This window comes from Sinocyclocheilus rhinocerous, unplaced genomic scaffold (genome assembly GCF_001515625.1).
Source record: "Sinocyclocheilus rhinocerous isolate Xijiao unplaced genomic scaffold, SAMN03320098_v1.1 scaffold1326, whole genome shotgun sequence".
Taxonomy (NCBI): domain Eukaryota; kingdom Metazoa; phylum Chordata; class Actinopteri; order Cypriniformes; family Cyprinidae; genus Sinocyclocheilus; species Sinocyclocheilus rhinocerous.
In genome coordinates, this window is record NW_015659713.1 from 1 (window position 1) to 18,714 (window position 18,714).

At 38.0% G+C, this 18,714-nt stretch overlaps 1 protein-coding gene across 3 annotated transcripts in view; it reads left to right on the forward strand.

The window, feature by feature from the left end:
* The first annotated feature begins 2,837 nt into the window (after nucleotides 1-2,837).
* The window catches only part of LOC107724159 (ETS domain-containing transcription factor ERF-like), a 56,208-nt gene continuing 40,331 nt past the window's right edge, over nucleotides 2,838-18,714 (forward strand). For all 3 annotated transcript variants that reach the window (XR_001638000.1, XM_016532964.1, XM_016532965.1), the window contains exon 1: nucleotides 2,838-3,406. Coding sequence is in view for 2 of the 3 variants with exons in the window: in XM_016532964.1 (XP_016388450.1) it covers nucleotides 3,385-3,406 (22 nt within the window). In the remaining variant the exon portion in view is untranslated. The remainder of the gene's footprint in view (nucleotides 3,407-18,714) is intronic.

Consider the following 18,714-nt stretch of genomic DNA (forward strand, 5'->3'; position numbering starts at 1 on the left):
AAAAAAAAAGTGTTTTTTTAAAGAAATTATTTAAGAAATTAATACTTTTATTCAGCAAGAATGCATTCAATTGATCAAAATGTTACAGTAAAGACTTTGTTCAGATCAAATTCGAATAAATGCTGTTAATTTAAACTTTCTATTCAGCAAAGAATGCAGAAAAAAAAAAGATCTTGGATTCCACATAAATATTAAGCAGCACAATTACGATTAATGTTTCAGACTGTATAATATATGCATATTAGAATGATTTCTGAAGGATTATATGACACTGAAGACTGGAGTAATGCCTGCTAAAATTCAGCTTTGCAACACAGGAATAAATTGTATTTCAAAATATAATGAAATAGAAAACAGCTACTTAAAATTGCAATAATATTTCACAAATTACTGTTTTTATTGTATTTTTGATCCAGTAAATGCAGGTGAACATAAGACACTTGTAAGAACCCTTAAAACAATCTTACTGAACCTAAACTTTTGAATGGTAGTGTGTGTTTGTGTGTTATTTATTTATATGAAAAGCATAAACACACACACAAAACATAAAAAAAAAAACATTAAAAAAACCCCCAGCTTTTGCATGGTACAGTGTGTATATATAATATACACATAAACCATAACTGGAATCTTAAATTCCTGAATGGGAAATTCTGCTTGACTCCACTAAATTTAAATCAGCTGCGCCCTAAAATACCAATACGTTTCATAATAAATTTTCAGGCCCCCTTCAAATGACTCCGAGCAAGCATGCCGGGTGTCCATACGAACATTTGTCAGAGCTGGCCCAACTGTCTTGGTTTTGGTCAGAAATGTGGCATTCCCAGCCTTCACAGCTGCCTCCCCCAGTTGGGTCCAGGTCAGCAAAGTGCCGCGGCCATACTTCTGCTCCCTGGCCCCCGGAATGAGCTCTCCCCTGCAGAGAGGACACTTCGGCTCTCAGGCGGAGGGATTAGTTTCAGGCCAGCAGAACTCCCAGTGGGGGAAGAGCACTGAAACTACAGAGGTTAGAGCCACTGCTTCCTTCCAGCCGGCTGACATTTGTGAAGCCAGGAGCCCACATAAACAAAAACACATTAGGCAAATGTCTGGTTGGGGTTGTCTGTTTAAATTGGCCAGATGAAAGCCACTTTGATTGGGGCACTGCCATTCTGCACAATGGCAGTGGGCAGTTCCAGGGAAGGGGCAGGCGCATGGAAGGAATGCAAGAGGGAGAATATGACTGCGTCTCGGCGTAAGGGAGAAATGGATCCATGTGCGCCTCAGTGGGTAGTGTAAATGTGCTAGATGATACCACAGCTTCGAAAAGTGCAGCCTCATTGATATGTAGGCACCATAGGTTAAAGCAATGCAGGGATCATGAAAGGCCTTTTGTTCTAAACATAAGTTTTCTCTCAGCATAAAACAACTACTTCATGGTTTATTAAAATGCATTTTAGTACACAAACAAACAATACAGTGGGCCCAAAAACAAATGAATGAATGACTAATATATAACAAAATATAAAAAGTGGGGAACAAAAGTTTAAAAGGGGCCATTTATTTAAAAATGATTATTTTTCTTAAAAAAAATATAAAAAGTGGGGAACAAAAGTTTAAAAGGGGCCATTTATTTAAAAATGATTATTTTTCTTAAAAAAAATATAAAAAGTGGGGAACAAAAGTTTAAAAGGGGCCATTTATTTAAAAATGATTATTTTTCTTAAAAAAAATATAAAAAGTGGGGAACAAAAGTTTAAAAGGGGCCATTTATTTAAAAATGATTATTTTTCTTAAAAAAAATATAAAAAGTGGGGAACAAAAGTTTAAAAGGGGCCATTTAATTAAAAATGATTATTTTTTACTTAAAAAATATGCTTTTTCAAGCACATTTAAGCACAAAATATGCTTATTTCTTATTATACACACACACACACACACATGCACACACACACACATACACACATAAAACTGCTGTCAAATCAATTAATCACCATTAATTGCATCCAAAATAAAAGTTTGTTTGTGTTTACATAATATATGTGGGTGTACTGTGCATATTTATATGTATATATAAATATACACACATACATATCTATATTTAAGAAATATACACATATTCACAAATATACACAACACACACATATATTATGTAAACACAAACTTTTATTTTGGATACGATTAATCACGATTAATCAATTTGACAGCACACGCACGCACGTGGGGACTGCAGGCACAATGTCTGCCCCCACAATGTCAAAAATTTCAGGTCTTACTTTTGTGGGGACATTTGGTTCTCACAATGTAGCATAAACAAGTACACACACACACACACAAATATATATACATATATATATAATCCATTAAACAATTGTATATGGTACATAATATATGTGGCATGATGTTTATGCCACAGAATATTTTACATTTTGTTTTAATAGAAAATATTTGAGCGGCCAAAAGTGCCCTTTGAGTTCAGTCTTTGATCTTGCGGGGTGAATTCCGGAAATCATTATTCGATACACTAGCTATTACCTCGCGATGGGGGTAGATAATTGTCATTAAATGAAAGACAACGATGGCTACTTAGCTCGAAAAACACTTGTTGCTGACGTTAACGGGCGCGATGACGCTAAACTTCAAGTTCTCGTAGGACGCGGATGTGATGTCATCACGGACAGTGGTTGGCGGTCTCCATAACGACGCCTCGTGCTGCAGTGACGCCAGCTCCGACTCGTGGTGAGGGGGCGTGACTCAGCCAGTGCCCGAGACACCCCATTACCCTCCTTCCCCCGGCAGTGTGGGCGGCCCCGAGAGAGAGAGAGAGAGAGAGAGAGAGAGAGAGAGAGAGAGAGAGAGAGAGAGAGAGATGGGGGGAGGAGACAGTGAGTAGTTTCAGACTAGGGAGAGTGGAGGAAGGAAAAAAGTCGGTGTGAAAAAGAGAATGGGAAACTGACTGATATACTGCGAATGGCGAGCCTCAGGAGAGCAGATGACAAATTAACACAAGGATAAAATGTTGCGAAAACCATCAATTGGGCACAAGAGCGCGCGTATGTAACAGAGAGACGCTGAGTGCTGCTTTTCTGCCGTGTTGGGATTGTATCGATCGCTCCCGGGACAGACGGGAAAGCGCTGTTTCGGAACTCCGTTGCACCTCGTCCCGTCGCGCCAGTGGAAGTAAGTTACTGAGCCGCTTTCCCAAACTCAGCGCTGTCGGTCGGAGGGTTTGGAGGGATCGTGTAAAGAGGCCAGAAAACACACAACGGGAGCAACAAGAGCGCTGAACATTGGACAAAAGTTTGGCCTTTTGGAGACGGGGCTGCGGGAGAGGCCGAGTCTCGCCACTGCTGAACTGACAACTTCACCCAGCTTGCTGTGTGTTAGGAGCAGATAACTTTCACCATGAAAACCCAGGGGGACGCGGGTAAGTTACCCAGGCATTCATTATCAAGGGCTGCCACAACTTCTTTGACTTGTGAGCTTGTCGAGCCAGATTATCAAGTATGGATTTAACAACACTCAAACCAGCTTTCTTTACATTATCAATTTCTTTACATTTTCAACGGGAAGCAATGTCAAAATTCACGTATGTAGTTTCATGACAACTGACTTTTACTTTTAGAAAAGCTGACAGTGTGTTTCCAGGATTTATTACTCTGACATGTCAACTGATTCACTACTCGGATATTTTTGTTTGTTTGGTTTCCATGTTTACATTATCAGGTGAATCTAATGTTTTTAACTCATGAACTTGAACGGCCGTTTTCAAATCTTAAAACTTAACAAACAATGCGGTTAATTGTTAATTCATTTAAATAACCTCAAGTGTTGCGGTATAGTCTAGACATGTAACGTTAGTCCAGCTCAGCGCGTCCGTTCTAGTAGTTCTAATGGTTTAAATAGTTTCATTCAAACCTAATGACCGCTTCATTTAAGCTGCTTCCAGTCCTGTCAGCGCATTCCGCACTGAACCTGTTGAATGGCTACAACTTTCAAACGGCAGTTTGTGTCGTTCTTGGAAATATGTCGAAATCGACGCTGTGGATTCCCCGCAAAATGTTAAATACTCCTTTCCCCCCCCAAAAAAAATTCCTCCTCGCACACCGCGCGTGCCAGCTGTGCAGCTCAAGCGCGAGCTTTGAACCAGTAGCATGGCACATTCAAAATGGAAGCCCCGCTTTCACACCGGAGTGTTTAATAAACGTTTATCACTTTGTTTATAAATGGGCCACTTTACAGTCGGTCCAGTTTCTAGGATTTTAAATATAGACCTTTAAGCTTTGATCTTTAAGTGCATTGAAGCCTAATAACACAGAGCTGCGCACTAATTTCCCGTTAGGTGAAACGATCGCCTACATTTATGAATGCTTTCCAGTATTTTGAATTCACTTTAATCACTATTAGCATACTTGCCGTAAGTATTCATTTCCAAACATGTATCTACATGTTCAGTATGTACTTGTGAAGTTGCTACTGTCCCGCCAACTCCAGGAGTTTCAGTAGCCCTGTTCAGGAGGCCTATTGTGGCATGTTTGGGAATCCATGTTGAGACGCTCTCGCTTTCTCTCTCTCTCAGTCACGATTTTCTCAGCGGTCGTGCGTCGCCACCCGCACCGCTCGAAGTTTTACGGACTTTTATCTAGTTACATTCCATCAGCACTGCGAGCGTGCTCGTCATTACCCAGTATGCAAGCGCGCAATGCGTTGTAGCTTTGTCTCGCGCTGTTGACCGGCCTTAAAGGGGTCATATGATGCGATTTCAATTTGTCCTTTCTCTTTGGAGTGTTACAAGCTTTTGGTGCATAAAGAAGATCTGTAAAGTTGCAAAGACTAAAGTCTCAAATCCAACGAGATATTCTTTATAAAAGTTAAGAGTCAGCCACACCTACCTAAAACGGCTCATTCTAACACGCCCCCACATGTCTACATCACGATGTGGGAAGATTTGCATAACGCCGCCCAAATGTTCACGCAAAGAAAGAAGGCGTAACTTTTATTCTCGCTGTAGTATTGTTGTTGCTGCCGCTGCCATGTCGTGAAGACGCTGTGTGCTTCCTTGTGAAAGCGAAACTACGTTGTTCCAATCACAATGCACTGGATAGCTGGCCAATCACAGCACACCTCGCTTTTTCAGACCGATGAGCTTTGTAAAAATCAACGTGTTTCAAAAAGGCGGGGCATTGAGGAGAAACAATAATGTACAGTATGCGGAAAATACTGTTTTTTTTTTACCTTAAACCGCATAAACACATTTCATTACACCAAATACACAAAATAATGTTCTTTTTAGCAGCATCATATGACCCCTTTAATGAAGTTCATCCGGCTCTGCGTGAAGTCTTAGCACTTCGTGGATCACTTTCACTTTTATAAACTCTACCTTTCCCTCCCCTCACAAGTAAAGCTTATTGTTTTAGCCGAACTCTACATTTTTGTAGTATGTAGTGTGTTCAATTGCAAGTACGTTTGTGTATAATCTTTTCATTTTAAAGAATAACAGTGACATCTTGGCAAAGTGCAAATGATTAGGCCCCTATTTCTGAAATCCCTCTAGTCTAGCGCCAAAGCTTGCCTTTTCAGTTTGTGTGTATGAAAGCCTGGGTTAGCTAAAGTTATTTTCTTTAAATTTTCGATAAATAATATTACTTTATTATATCCCGAAGACTGTCTGTGTGTTTGCATGTGTGTGAGTTGTCAGTGAAAACTCCCTATAGGGCAAGTCTTAAAGGGGTCCTATTATGCTCTTTTACAAAGTCTTGATTTTGTTTTGGGGGTGTACTAGAACAGGCTCTCATACATTATTTTTCACATATTTTACATTATTACAACACCTCTCTCCCCAGTCTGGCATGAACGGCTGGAATAGTTCCTGTATCAAATGAAGGCCCGCCTGCTGAAAGACGAAATGTGCTGTGATTGGTTAGCTGGGCCAGTGTGTGAGTCTGGCATGAACGGCTGGAATAGTTCCTGTATCAAATGAAGGCCCGCCTTCTGAAATATGAAATGTACTGTGATACTCGTTGTCTTCTCTAGTGCAGCTCAACCAGGTCTCGTCCCATTCGTCGATCTTTGTGATATCACAAATCCCGGAAAATATGCGTTGTAGTCCAAACGAGTCGTTCGTTGTAGTTTTTGAAAAGTGATTTCTGTTAAATAAAATATCTCCTTTTGAAGTGGACATTGAGCTTTGTAACTTTGCAGATCTTTTTTATGCTCAAACAGCAACATTACAGACTAACTAAAGTTGAAAAAGTGAAAAAGCATAATATGGACCTCTTTAAATATCTTAAAGAAATGCATTACCTCATAAGTTCATTAGGCCTATATGTGCTGTGATACTAGTATCAACACATTTGAAAACCACATGTCACTTTCAGCTGTGATTTGTTTAGACAACATTATTCAATCTTTTTCCTAAATGGAGTGCATTTTTATCTAGGAAGGTGCGTAAAATTGAAATTTGATGTGGTTAACTTCTTGACCTGCTCTAAAATACTTACTTTCATCAGTAGCATTGGTTTTCCCTTTTTGCAAGATAAAAGTTTCATATCACACATATCTCATCTTAAATCGACAGAGGATGTCATTTTTATTTATGTTGACTTTGTGAAGCTGAACGTTAGCGATGAGGTGCAGAGACAGGATGAAATGTTGCTTTAAGTCAGGTGGCAACAACTACTACAAGTACCTTGCGGTTTTATCAGTCTATGGCTGTGCAGGCCACATTCTGACCTCGATAGTTACGAGGTGAGCTCAGCTGCTGAGTATGCAAGCGAGTGAGCGAGCAAGAGAATGCGACAAAGATACAGTACTGAGTATAGGATGTGGTTTCCAAGTGCTTCACTCTTTATCAGATTTTAGTATCTCTTCAGTCTGTGTTCTTACCTGCAAACACCCACAGCGGTATACATGCGTAGTGCATTTTGGTGAGAGAGCATTTTCTCTGAAAGCCTTGGTTTGTAATGAGAACAGGAGGTGACAACAGCATTGGTACGGTGTGCATCCTGATAAAAGTCATGTGTGTGTCTGTGAGAACTGCTTCACTCTTTATCAGATTTTAGTATCTCTTCAGTCTGTGTTCTTACCTGCAAACACCCACATTTGTAGTATACATGCGTAGTGCATTTTGGTGAGAGAGCATTTTCTCTGAAAGCCTTGGTTTGTAATGAGAACAGGAGGTGACAACAGCATTGGTACGGTGTGCATCCTGATAAAAGTCATGTGTGTGTCTGTGAGAACTTGTAAAACTGATACTATCAACTTCCTCAAAAAGCTCTCGCCACTTGAATCACATTAGATAAGAGGCACTGCTCTTATCAGTTCCTCATTCTCTGACTGCCACTTTGCATGAATTCAGAAAATGATGCGCACCTCTTCAGGCTTTCTTCTTTTCCGGGTGGTGTGTGTCTGCATAAATAGGCTTCAGCTGACCCTGGCTGATCTCGTTTCCTCTGTAACATCTGAAAGTGTCTGTGGTTTAACTATGGTCTTACCCATCAGGCCTCAGTTTGTATTTAGTACAGCAGTATCCTGAATGGCTAACCCTGTAATTTGTGCGCTGTCTCATGAGATGGTTGTTAGTGAAGAGTCAGTGGTTAAGATTGCAGCTTTAATTTGTAGTATTGGCTTGTTATTTTTCATAGAGGCAGGTGTTGGCCATCAGTGTCAGAAATGTATTCAATATTCAGTATTTGCCCCCACAGGCATTTTTAACTCTTTTTTTTTTTTTATTTTAATTTTTTTTATTATATTGTGTCAACCTTGTCAAATAGCCTAATTTTTAAATTAAGTTTACTTTAATCAATCCATTTAAATAAATTCTCAGTGGGAATAATTACATAAGCAGTTATTCATTATTAAAATATATTCAGCACAGTTGCTAGTCTGATATTTCTTTTACACAATAGTTAAATAAACAAGAAATTAATATTGAGTAACTTACATTTTAGAGAATATTGACAGTTATCATATTTATTTTTGTCTGTTTTGTCTAACGTAGGGCTGCACGATTATGACAAAAATCATAATTGTGGATTATTCCCTTGAAATTGTAATTGCGATTATTAATTACGATTATCACAATTTACATTGAATGATGTTTATACCATTGTTTGTTGCAACTGCATGCCATATTTTTATATGAAAATAAACAAGCTGAAAACACTCTAACTGAAAAAACTTGTCTATAGTATTAAGCCTCAGATGTCAAATATACATCGGATTGGTTTCTTATAAAAATATGAATGGTATTATAATGTTATACTAAAACTAAAATTAAAATAATGGGAAAAATCCTTAAGATAACATGCAGAAAGAAAAAAACGCAGCTTAAGCACGCAGAATAACATAAGTGGACTTTGAACGATTAATTGCCGCTTTTAACGGTTACGTAATTGTAGCATCCATAATTGTAATCGCGATTAGAAATCCGATTAATTGTGCAGCCCTAGTCTAACGGAAGTGTTTGTGTTTTAAACAAATCGTTTGAGTGAATGATTCAATGACTCCCTCATAAATGCAGTCCCTTGTTTTGCTCTTGAGTGATCAGTGGTGTTGAATGAATCGCTTAAGTGAATAATTCAATGATTCCCTTATAAAGAATTCCACTCAGCCAATCAAATTCTAATTGTTGTATAAATCAATTGAAATAATAGCGACTATATCACATTTTAAATTTCAGGTGCATTTTTGACCCAATCCCAGATAATTTCGAACCCTGGCACAGTTTTCATGTGTTTCATGTTGCTTATTCTATTTATTTGCTTTATTCTACATGTTGCCTGTGTGTTTGTGAGTGTGTCGTTGTCATGCTTACTGTATGCTGGTTTCCATGTAGGTGTAATAGATTGTTAATTTGGAATAATTAGCAGCCTTTTATCACTCGTTCACATTGTCACACAGGAGACCATGTGCTCCATTTGAGTCAGTGTTATGCAGCCGCCTCAGTTGTTCAGGTCTCTCTGGAACCAGTTCAACATCAACAGGCACCTCTCTATGTTTACATGCTTATGTATCCTGTTCGGCAGCATGTGCGTATGTTTGTGCGAGACAGCCAGCGTGCGAATGTGTTTTGCATTTTCCGCACTGCCTAGTTTCCCATCAGTCCCATCAAACGATTTCGCCGTCATGCTATTTCTGTAAACGCAAATGGAACGCCTGTAAATGTCACACACATAGGCAGGATTTTTCGTTGACATTGAAGTGTGAGATCATATTAAACACTGCAGCGATACAGTTTGTACTTTTTTTCTTTTCTTAGACCACTCGCCTTGGGAGAACTTGTACCTCGATTTGGGAGCATTGGGAATAAATGTTTCACTGGAAGCGTACGGATGGTGTATTTCTAGGGATGAATGAGGTCCTCTGGGGTTGAATAGTATTTTGTTTGTTTTTACCCCTGGAGAACAATAATGGTGTGTCCACCGACAGGGGAGCACAGTGGTTTGTGTGTGTTTGTCATGTCAGTGGGTTACGGGGGCAGCGTAGAATACGAGCGAGAGCGTCCATGTGTTGTAGTCATTTATGGACTGACAGAAGCACATAGGCCCCTGTGTATGATCTGGGGGAGGGGGGAACATGTGTGTGTATGACCCTGACTTCATGACCTTCCATATCTGCACCCCTAACCCTGCATTCCAGCACATACCCCTACCCCCGCGGGTCACATGCCATGCAGCCAATGGCATGAGGGCCTGATGCCATCTCCTCAACCGCATATGACACTGTAGAAGAGCATATGAACAACGTCAGCCTGGTTTCATTTCCTTATCTAATTTCCTAAATTCTTCTGTGTAATTCCCCATTTCTTCAGATCAGTAGTACTACAGATTTACAATATTTGATTAAGGTTCCGGTTCGCTCTAGTTAGTGAGGTCAGATGTGATGTGATCTCACTTTCCATCCCTTCTGTTCTGTTCTTCCTCTTCAAGCATCAGGAGAATGTTAAACATTCAAAGCAAATGTGAGTTTTGTGAGTTACACAAAGTTGTAGCACACAAGAACAAGTTGATGATTGAAGTGTTGTGCGGAAAGAATAGTTTAACCGGTGCTCTATTATGTGGTTTGATATTTGCATGGCTTTCACAATAGCATAACTCACATATCCAAAGAGCCTTCAGTAGGATGTTCATTAACATGATAAACCACTGAAGATGAACTTAGAGGCCTTTATGAAAGCTTGTGAAGATGTGTCAGGGTGCTAATTTTTGGGTTTCCGTTCAAGCACAAAACAATCTCTGATTTTTCTACCTACAGAAGTGTGCAGATTTTCAACCAAATTCGTAATGTTACAATGTCTGTAGTTTATGTTAATGAACAATGTGTACTCTTAGTCTTTCTCCACATTACCTGCACCGAGATATCCTGGTATCCAGCTAAAACATGTCATCTAATGGATTTTTGACAGCTCCAGGGTGTAATTTTTGTGAAAATTACAGTACTTTGGCATTTTTGTATCCCCAGTCACGGTCAGTCATATTGAGCCTAGTTGCATTGTGGGTTAAGTTTCGCCACATTTTGGCAAAAGGGAATGCCACAGGCCATCTTGCCAGCTGTGAATCACCCTTTCAAGTGCCACAATACAGTAAAACATTTATTTAAATAATACACTTTGTTTAAAAATACTTAAAAATAAACATAATATTATAGTATTATTGCAGATTCTTTAAACAGAAATGTGTAAGATAATTGGTTTTGTATGTGCTTTAATTGTATTTTTTTTTTGGTGGTTTTTCTTGTCTAAACTCTCACAATGGCTGATCACATTCTATAAACAAATATAAGTTTTTTTCAGTGAGATTATAAAAATGGTAGACAAAAATGTTCTTAACTTTGGAACTATTTTTTTTCTTTCTTTTATTATGGGTCTGTCTAGAAACTGCTACTACTTCTCAGTTGTTATTAGTTTTTTTTCTCTCTGCACTTGATCACTTTATATTTATGATAAGGATAAAAATAAAAAGTTATTTGTTAAACAAATGAAAATGTTCATCATTTTATTGAACTGATAAAAATGAAACTTGAAAATCGGTCATTTTATGGAAGCTACAAAATAAAACCTCTTACCTTCTAAAATCCTTATGCCATCTGCTTCTAATGGTTGCGCTTTTCAAATATGTATGCCATATTGGATATCTAAGAAGGCGTGTCGTGCCAGCCAAACTCTTGAGAGGGCATTACAACATATGGCTTTATTGATATATTTAGTAAAACCCTGGTTCACTATCTTAAAAACAGAATATCTGGGCTTGGATTAGTTGTCATGTCACTTTACCTTTTTATATATTTAATTTATCAGCTGAACTACTCTGAAAATTCTGCTTTGACATCTAAATGCTCACTATCAATTGCTACTTTGACTGTACCTCTGGGATCAACAGAAAAAAAATGTCCCCAGACTGCATTGCAAGGCACAATAACTAGGTAGAAAAGTACTATTCATTCACATGATAAAATGCTTTAATTCATAATTATTCAATTTTATGTCTGTGAATGTTAATATGTTTGCTTTAATGAGATGCTAAAGGTTACGTGACCTTTTTCGCTGATTTTAAACATCTCTTTCCAACCACTGTTTACACTTCATACTGTAGCTTTCCATTACACTTTCAGAGAAACCTCCATTAGCCTTTTATTAGACTTGCACATAACTGCACTGTGCAAAGAGAGTTTGGACATCTGTTTTCACTCGTTTCGAACGATGCAGAAGAGACGCAGTCCTACAGACTGTATATTGAGCCACGTTTATTGATTTTGAATAATGGACAAAGTGATTTGATATTGATGGACGTGCCATTGACAACCGTTAATAGGGCAATCTTCTCATGGTTCAGCAAACACTCACTCTGTTAACGCTGAGACACATGCTCTCACACTGGTTTGTTTTGCAGAAAAAACGGGGACCTCCTACATTCCTGCTCAAAGCTTAAAGGGTTAGTTGCAGCCTGTGTGGCATTACTCATTCCAGGAAAAGCATTCTGCCAAACACACACACACATGCGCGCATGCACACACACTCACACACACACACTCATTTACTCAAACATTAACTCTCACACATCGAATCGCATTCTTGGAAAAGCTCGCTTTTTAGGGCATTCTTGAACACGGATGCTTCAGAACTTGACACAGATAGTGTTCCACAGATGTGGTACAAACACAAACGTTTAACTTTTAGGTCATGTCAGTGACTTAACATGACTTAAAATCTTTTTCTCAGTGCGATTAAAGCTTTAATGTTTGTGGCTGTGTTTCTCTCTGTCACGCTGTACTTAGTTGTTTTCCCAACACTTTTTGTGCTGATCCGGCTGCTCATTAGAGCTCAGCCGCTGTTAGATTGTGTGCTCTCGGTCCAGACTGTCATCAGGAGCTTCTGTGCTTGAACCTGATGAAATGCAGCCTGCTCTGCTGTGGAAGAATGTTGCTCTGTGTGTATGTGTGTGTGTGTGTGTGTTGGGAGAGAGAAATCTAATACAGGTACTTTACAGAGGCTGCATTGTCATGAGCGTGACTCAGTGTAACACCTGGATTGTGTGCCTGTGTGTGTGTTTTTCTGAGTGCTGCATCCAGCGACATTGAGACGTTAACTGATGTTAAGTGCTGGTCATAAGCACTTCAGATAAGGAAGGTTTTGCTCACATTATGCCCTGAGACCATTTCCCTTTTCTGTGTCCTCCACCTTGAATCCCTTATTGGGTGAATGTTAAAGGGGTCATATGATGCGATTTCAATGTTTCCTTTCTCTTTGGAGTGTTACAAGCTCTTGGTGCATAAAGAAGATCTGTAAAGTTGCAAACACTAAAGTCTCAAAACCAAAGCGATATTCTTTATAAAAGTTAAGAGTTAACCACGCCTACCTAAAACAGCTCGTTCTAACACGCCCCCACATACCTACGTCACTCTGTGGGAAGATTTGCATAACGCCGCCCAAACGTTCACGCAAAGAAAGAAGGCGTAACTTTTATTCTCGCTGTCTTTTTCAGACCGATGAGCTTTGTAAAAATCGACGCGTTTCAAAAAGGCGGGGCATAGAGGAGAAACAATAATGTAGAGTATGTGGAAAATAATGTGTTTTTTTAACTTTAAACCGCATAAACACATTTCATTACACCAAATACACAAAATAATGTTCTTTTTAGCAGCATCATATGACCCCTTTAAAGCAATGTTGGATGTGTTTTGATGTGAATTTTTTTGTTGTGATGCTGCTACAAGGTGTGTGTGTAGGTCAGGTTTTGCCTGTATTGTGTGGTCCAGATGTCCCATTAATGATGAATCTGAAATCTGCTGGATTGTGAGAAGCAGCCAACAGTGCCCACAAGAACATTACAAACATATACAATATATTAATGAAAATGTAAAAATAGGTTTAGGATACAAAATTAAATAAAAAGAACTAGGTTTAGTGATATAATAGGATAGATATAAAATAAAAAGTAAAAATAATATTTTACATTTTGTATTTATAATTTATTAAAATATCCTTTCAATATTTAAATATGTAATAATATTTAAAACTTAAAAAAATAATAAAATTTTTCATAGATATTTTTTTTGTTTTGTGTATTAAATGTTTAAATATTATTTTTTTCATGTTTTTAATATTTTAAATGTAATTATATTATTAACTAATAAAAATATTAACTCAGTGAAAAGTCTTTACTGTGATACAACAAATAAAAATAAAAAAGTAAAAATTATTTTAAAGTAAGCTATATAGTGTACAGTAATATATACTTATTGATTTGTTTATTCTTGATGTGAGTTTTTAATGATTAAAGGTAGTTTAATGATTATGAACACAAATAGGGTAAACATGGAAAACCAAATTGCATTAATATAACATTAATTAAACTATAGAACTGGCACGGAGGTAAAATTACAAATTAAAGTCACTGTGACTGTTGTTTATTTATAAAGGAAGCTGCAGGATAAAAGTATGTGACAAAGTTGTTTCTGTGACAGCTCCAGTTCTCTGATGCATGGTATAATATGTCAGTTCACTCCTTTCGCTCACTCCTTGCTGATAATGTCACTATATTATAGTGGATCCCTATACATAGCATGGCAATTGACTCATGCACTATATAGGGATTAGAGAATCATTGAAGCGATTTCAGCGCAACAGCAACAGAGTCGACAATGAGAGTCGATTCCTGTGTTGGAGTCGACTCCGACTTTACGGTTATTCAGAATCGAGGAATCAACTCCTTTGGAGTCGACTCCCCGTCACTAGTTTAGCTTCAGCAGTAATATAAAAAACAATAGATGTCTGTGTTATGTCCTCATTCAACTGGGTAAACATGTTTGTGATAATGCTATTCAAATAATAATGAAAGTCAGCACACAAACACTTTTATTCATTATATACACAGTCTAAACCTGAGTGAGTGTGTGTTTGTGTGGTCAACTGCCGGGAATTCAAATGCTGTCTGGCGCCACTTTAACACCCCACCCCACCCCCTCTCCTCTGTACCCCGTTCCCTTTCCTTCTCTTCTGAGGAATGCAAGATCATGTTCACTCTCTCTCTCTCTCTCTGTCTCGTTTTCCCTCTGTCCTTCTCTTCATGTGCTGAAACCTGTTCAAGAGCTTACTGGAGTTTGTTCTGAACTTTGAACCAGTTTGTCACTGGCATTTACGGCATTCACTTTCTAATTCATCAGTTAGGGTGTGTATGTGTTTAGTGAAGGGAAGGTGTGTGTGTGTGTGCGTGTGTGTGTAACATATTGGATATGAGCAGGCGAGTGTGTGCATGTGCACCTAATCATATAAAGGCCAGGATGGAAGACAGGTGGAAAATGTTTTCAGAGCTTCAAAGAGAGGACGTCCTACCCTAACGTGCCGCACGCTTGTTGTGTAGACACTTTGGTTGAGTTGCGATATTCTGTTACTCGTTCACGGAAGGTCGACTGGTTCAGTATATAGAAGACTATATTAAATAACATAACTGTGCAGATAAGAAGTTGCCAGGTCTGAATGTGAGACAAGGTTCAATGGGATTTTAAGATGTTTTTAAGCTGAAGTGTGTAAATTATGCACAACTACATTAAATAGTGAATAGTGGAAACAATAACATTAATATTTTTTAATTTAAATATTTAGGCATAGAAAGTAAATCTAAAAGATGAGATTGCTGAAAAAGTTAATGCAAGTTAATTTCAGTTTGAATCTGAAACATTGCAAAAGTTCTGTTTTTTGGTTTTTTAAAAATTTCATAAAGTTGAAGTGTGTAATTTGTGCATCACAACAGAATAGTAAAAACTCATGTTGTTAATATTGTTAACTCAGTGTAAAAACAATGAATGTCAACAAAGTCCTAAAAAACAAATGTGTGTATGTGTCTGGTTTTAATTTAGCTATATACTTTACATCCACCCTTTTTTTTTCACTGAAGTGTAAAAGAAATAGAAATGGATTAGAAAATATAATGACTGTTTTCAAACAGGTTCTCAAACATTCTTTTGTCTCTCTAGTCGAAAAGACAGATAGTCCCGCCCCCAGCTTCACGCTATTGGTTGAGCCATTTTTGTTGTGTTGGGCTGGTCTGGATGCTCAACAAAAAGCACCACACACTCGCAGCCATTTCAAGGAAGTACTTTGAGTATTTTGATATAAAAAATGACACTCTTCAGATTTAAAGTGCCATTTGAGTTTTATCACACAGCTCTGACACTTGCACAGTCAGATGATATTGGTGCTTGCCATGTACTCTAGCCTATATGTGTGTGTGTTCAGATGAGTTTTGTATTTCATAGGGAGCTATGAAAGAATAGTGAATGTGTGTGTGTTGGTGTGACTGAAAACCTTTTAAACCATCGATTACACCTCCATCCCTCCACTCCTCTTACACACACACACACACACACACACACACACACACACACATAATTCTCTGTCACTAATCCATGCTGGAATACCCCAGTGACATCTCATCTTCCATCACTCTCTCTGTCTTTTCCCTCCATCCCTCTCTCGTTTTTTAGGCCTGGTGTTGGTTGCACAAGCTTGTGAGTATTTGAGTAACTTTTCAGGCCCGGTGGACTTGCTGTGTCATCATCTCCAACTAAAGGTTGTAGCATTCAGAAAATCTCTGTACATAAATTTCAGTATCTCTGTTTCTGCACTGAATGATGTGACCCCTCGGTGTGTGTACGCAAGAAAACAAAACATTTCAAGCTCTTAACGTCTTTCTCCTCTCTCGTTTAACGTATATACAAGGACGTGTTATGTCTAGTGTTTAATAATGCATATCCGACTGGTCTGAGAGCCGTCACACGCGTGTCTTCGCTAGAAAGTAAGGTGTCCATTAGCTCTATTAGTCTGTTCATTAGGGCCCGAGCACCGATGGTGTGAGGACCCTATTGGAATTGCTCCGTTTCTTATTATTAGGGCCCCGTTGACTGTTTTACTAAAGCCGCCCGCTGGCGGTGAGCCCGGGTGCGAGGGCCCGTTCATCGCTGCTTGCAGCTTTAATTCATTTTTATATTCTCTTGGTTTCTGTGGCCATTTTTTTAAAAACATCCCATCCTCTTTTTGCATTCTCACATGCTTATTTCTGTGGCTATGGGTGATGTTGATATTCTGGGCTGTAGATGACATCAGCTATAAGCTGTATGTGTGTGTTTGATCTCTGGCCAAAGTGCTTGCCTCATAATTGTTTTAACTGTACCATATTTAGCCTCAGACATGGTTTGGCTGATTATGCAATGCTCATATGCGCATGCAGGCCAGATTTTAAGGGACATGCTCGATTATTTTCTCTAAAGCAGTGTAAGGGCTTGCCTGCATAACAGTGTTTGATTGTTGTTTTAGGGGATTAGGGTTTATAACGGATCGGGAGAAGACTGAGGCCCTCGGTACTGCAGTCACAGGGAGGCTTTTAGCTTTAGCTTTCAGTCTGTCACAGGAAAGGCTGCCCTGCCTCACACTTTCTCAGCTGAGCACTTTGTAGCTTAAAAAGGTTTGTACAATAACGTTTTTGTTATAATAGTTTCTTCTGCCTAAGTTTAATATGCAGAGACAATTATTAATAAGCCAGGAGTCAGGTTCTACATAGCAGTAGAAGTGAAAGTTTGGGACAGAACTGTTTGTGAAAAGACCTTAAGATGCACACATCTCAATCATAATTTAATAAAAAGTCTTAGTCTTTTTAAAATAATAATAATAATAATTATTATTTTACAAATATAAAGAATTATTAATTTCATAAATATCAAAATATAAATCAAAAAAAAAAATTCTTGGGTTGCACCACATGACATTTTACACTCTGAACTAACTTTACCTTTTCATAAAAAAATTATCGGATATTTTAAGAATTATTGAACTTGACACAGTCATAAGGGTCTGCAAAGGTCTTCCTGATATCATATTCTTAATGTTGGTTGCACCACATGACTTTAATTTGATGGACACACGTTTTTCAAATATTATAAAAAAATGTTTCTCAAAACTGCTTCACTGCTTTTCTAAGAAATAATAATAAAAGATTATGCCAAACTATGAATTGCATTTCAATTTTAATAAATCTGGACAAAAAAAATCAGTACAGAATAGATAGACAGGTAGATAATATGTCTATAAGTCTATATATAATATACTACTATTCAAAAGTTTGAGGTCAGTAAGTTTTTTTCCAGCAAAGATGCATTAAATCGATCAAAAGTAAAAGTAAATATATTGTTACAATTTTCTTTTTGTTTGTTTCAAATAAATGCTGTTCTTATAAACTTTCAGCTAATCAAAGAATCCTAAAAAAAATTGTCAAAAATATAAGGCAATCCTAAAAACAATGTGTCAAAAAAATTAGGCAGCAACTGTTTTCAACACTGATAATATTTATAATAAATGTTCCCTGAGCACCAAATCATATTAGAATGATTTCTGAAGGATCATGTGACACTAAAAGCTGCAGTAATGATGCTGAAAATTCAGATTTGCCATCAAAGGAATAAATTACACACTTTTTTCAAAAATATAAAAAAATACTTACCTACCACAAACAATTGAATGGTTGTCTATAACAATGTCAACAATATGTTAACAGAAACTGTACGTATTGTGTTAACTGTGCACACAAATTGTAACTGAAATTTAAACATTTGAGAGAGAAAATATTTTAGTGTTGTAGAAAATACACACTTCACCTTTAAACATACAACAGGTCTCCACCTTTGGCATTTTAGATAAGACCTGATACTTTATTGATCACTCGTAGGAAACCTTGAAAGAAGGAAATCTCGGCTCTGGAGGAATCGAATCTACACGCTAAACTAATGAGGAGGATCTGAAAATGTTGTATGCCACGATTATTTCACAGACCACCTGAAACCAGCTTGACTGAGAGTCCATGTTGTGCTGATGTGTGGTGAGAGTTATTAGGTTTACCCTGGCCTGCTGCTCAGAGACTGTGTGTTATTTCTGTGTTATCTCAGTGGTTCAGTTTGCAGCCTTGTGTTTGTGTTGCTGTGTGTGTGTAACAATTCATAGAAGGATTGTAGAGCCCTTTGTAGCACTTAGTTGAAGTTGTCTGCGGTGTTTCAAGCATCTGTATGTGTGTATTATTGGAGAGTTTGTGTGAGTTGTGTGTGTTTGGATGACTCAGCAAGGTGTGTGTTGTGAGAAACGTGCACTTCTATTGTCTCTGCCGCTGGTACTGTAACTCAATGGCAGGTGCCTCAATGTGTGTGTGTGTGTGTGTGTGTGTGTGTGTGTGTGTGTGTGTGTGTGTGTGT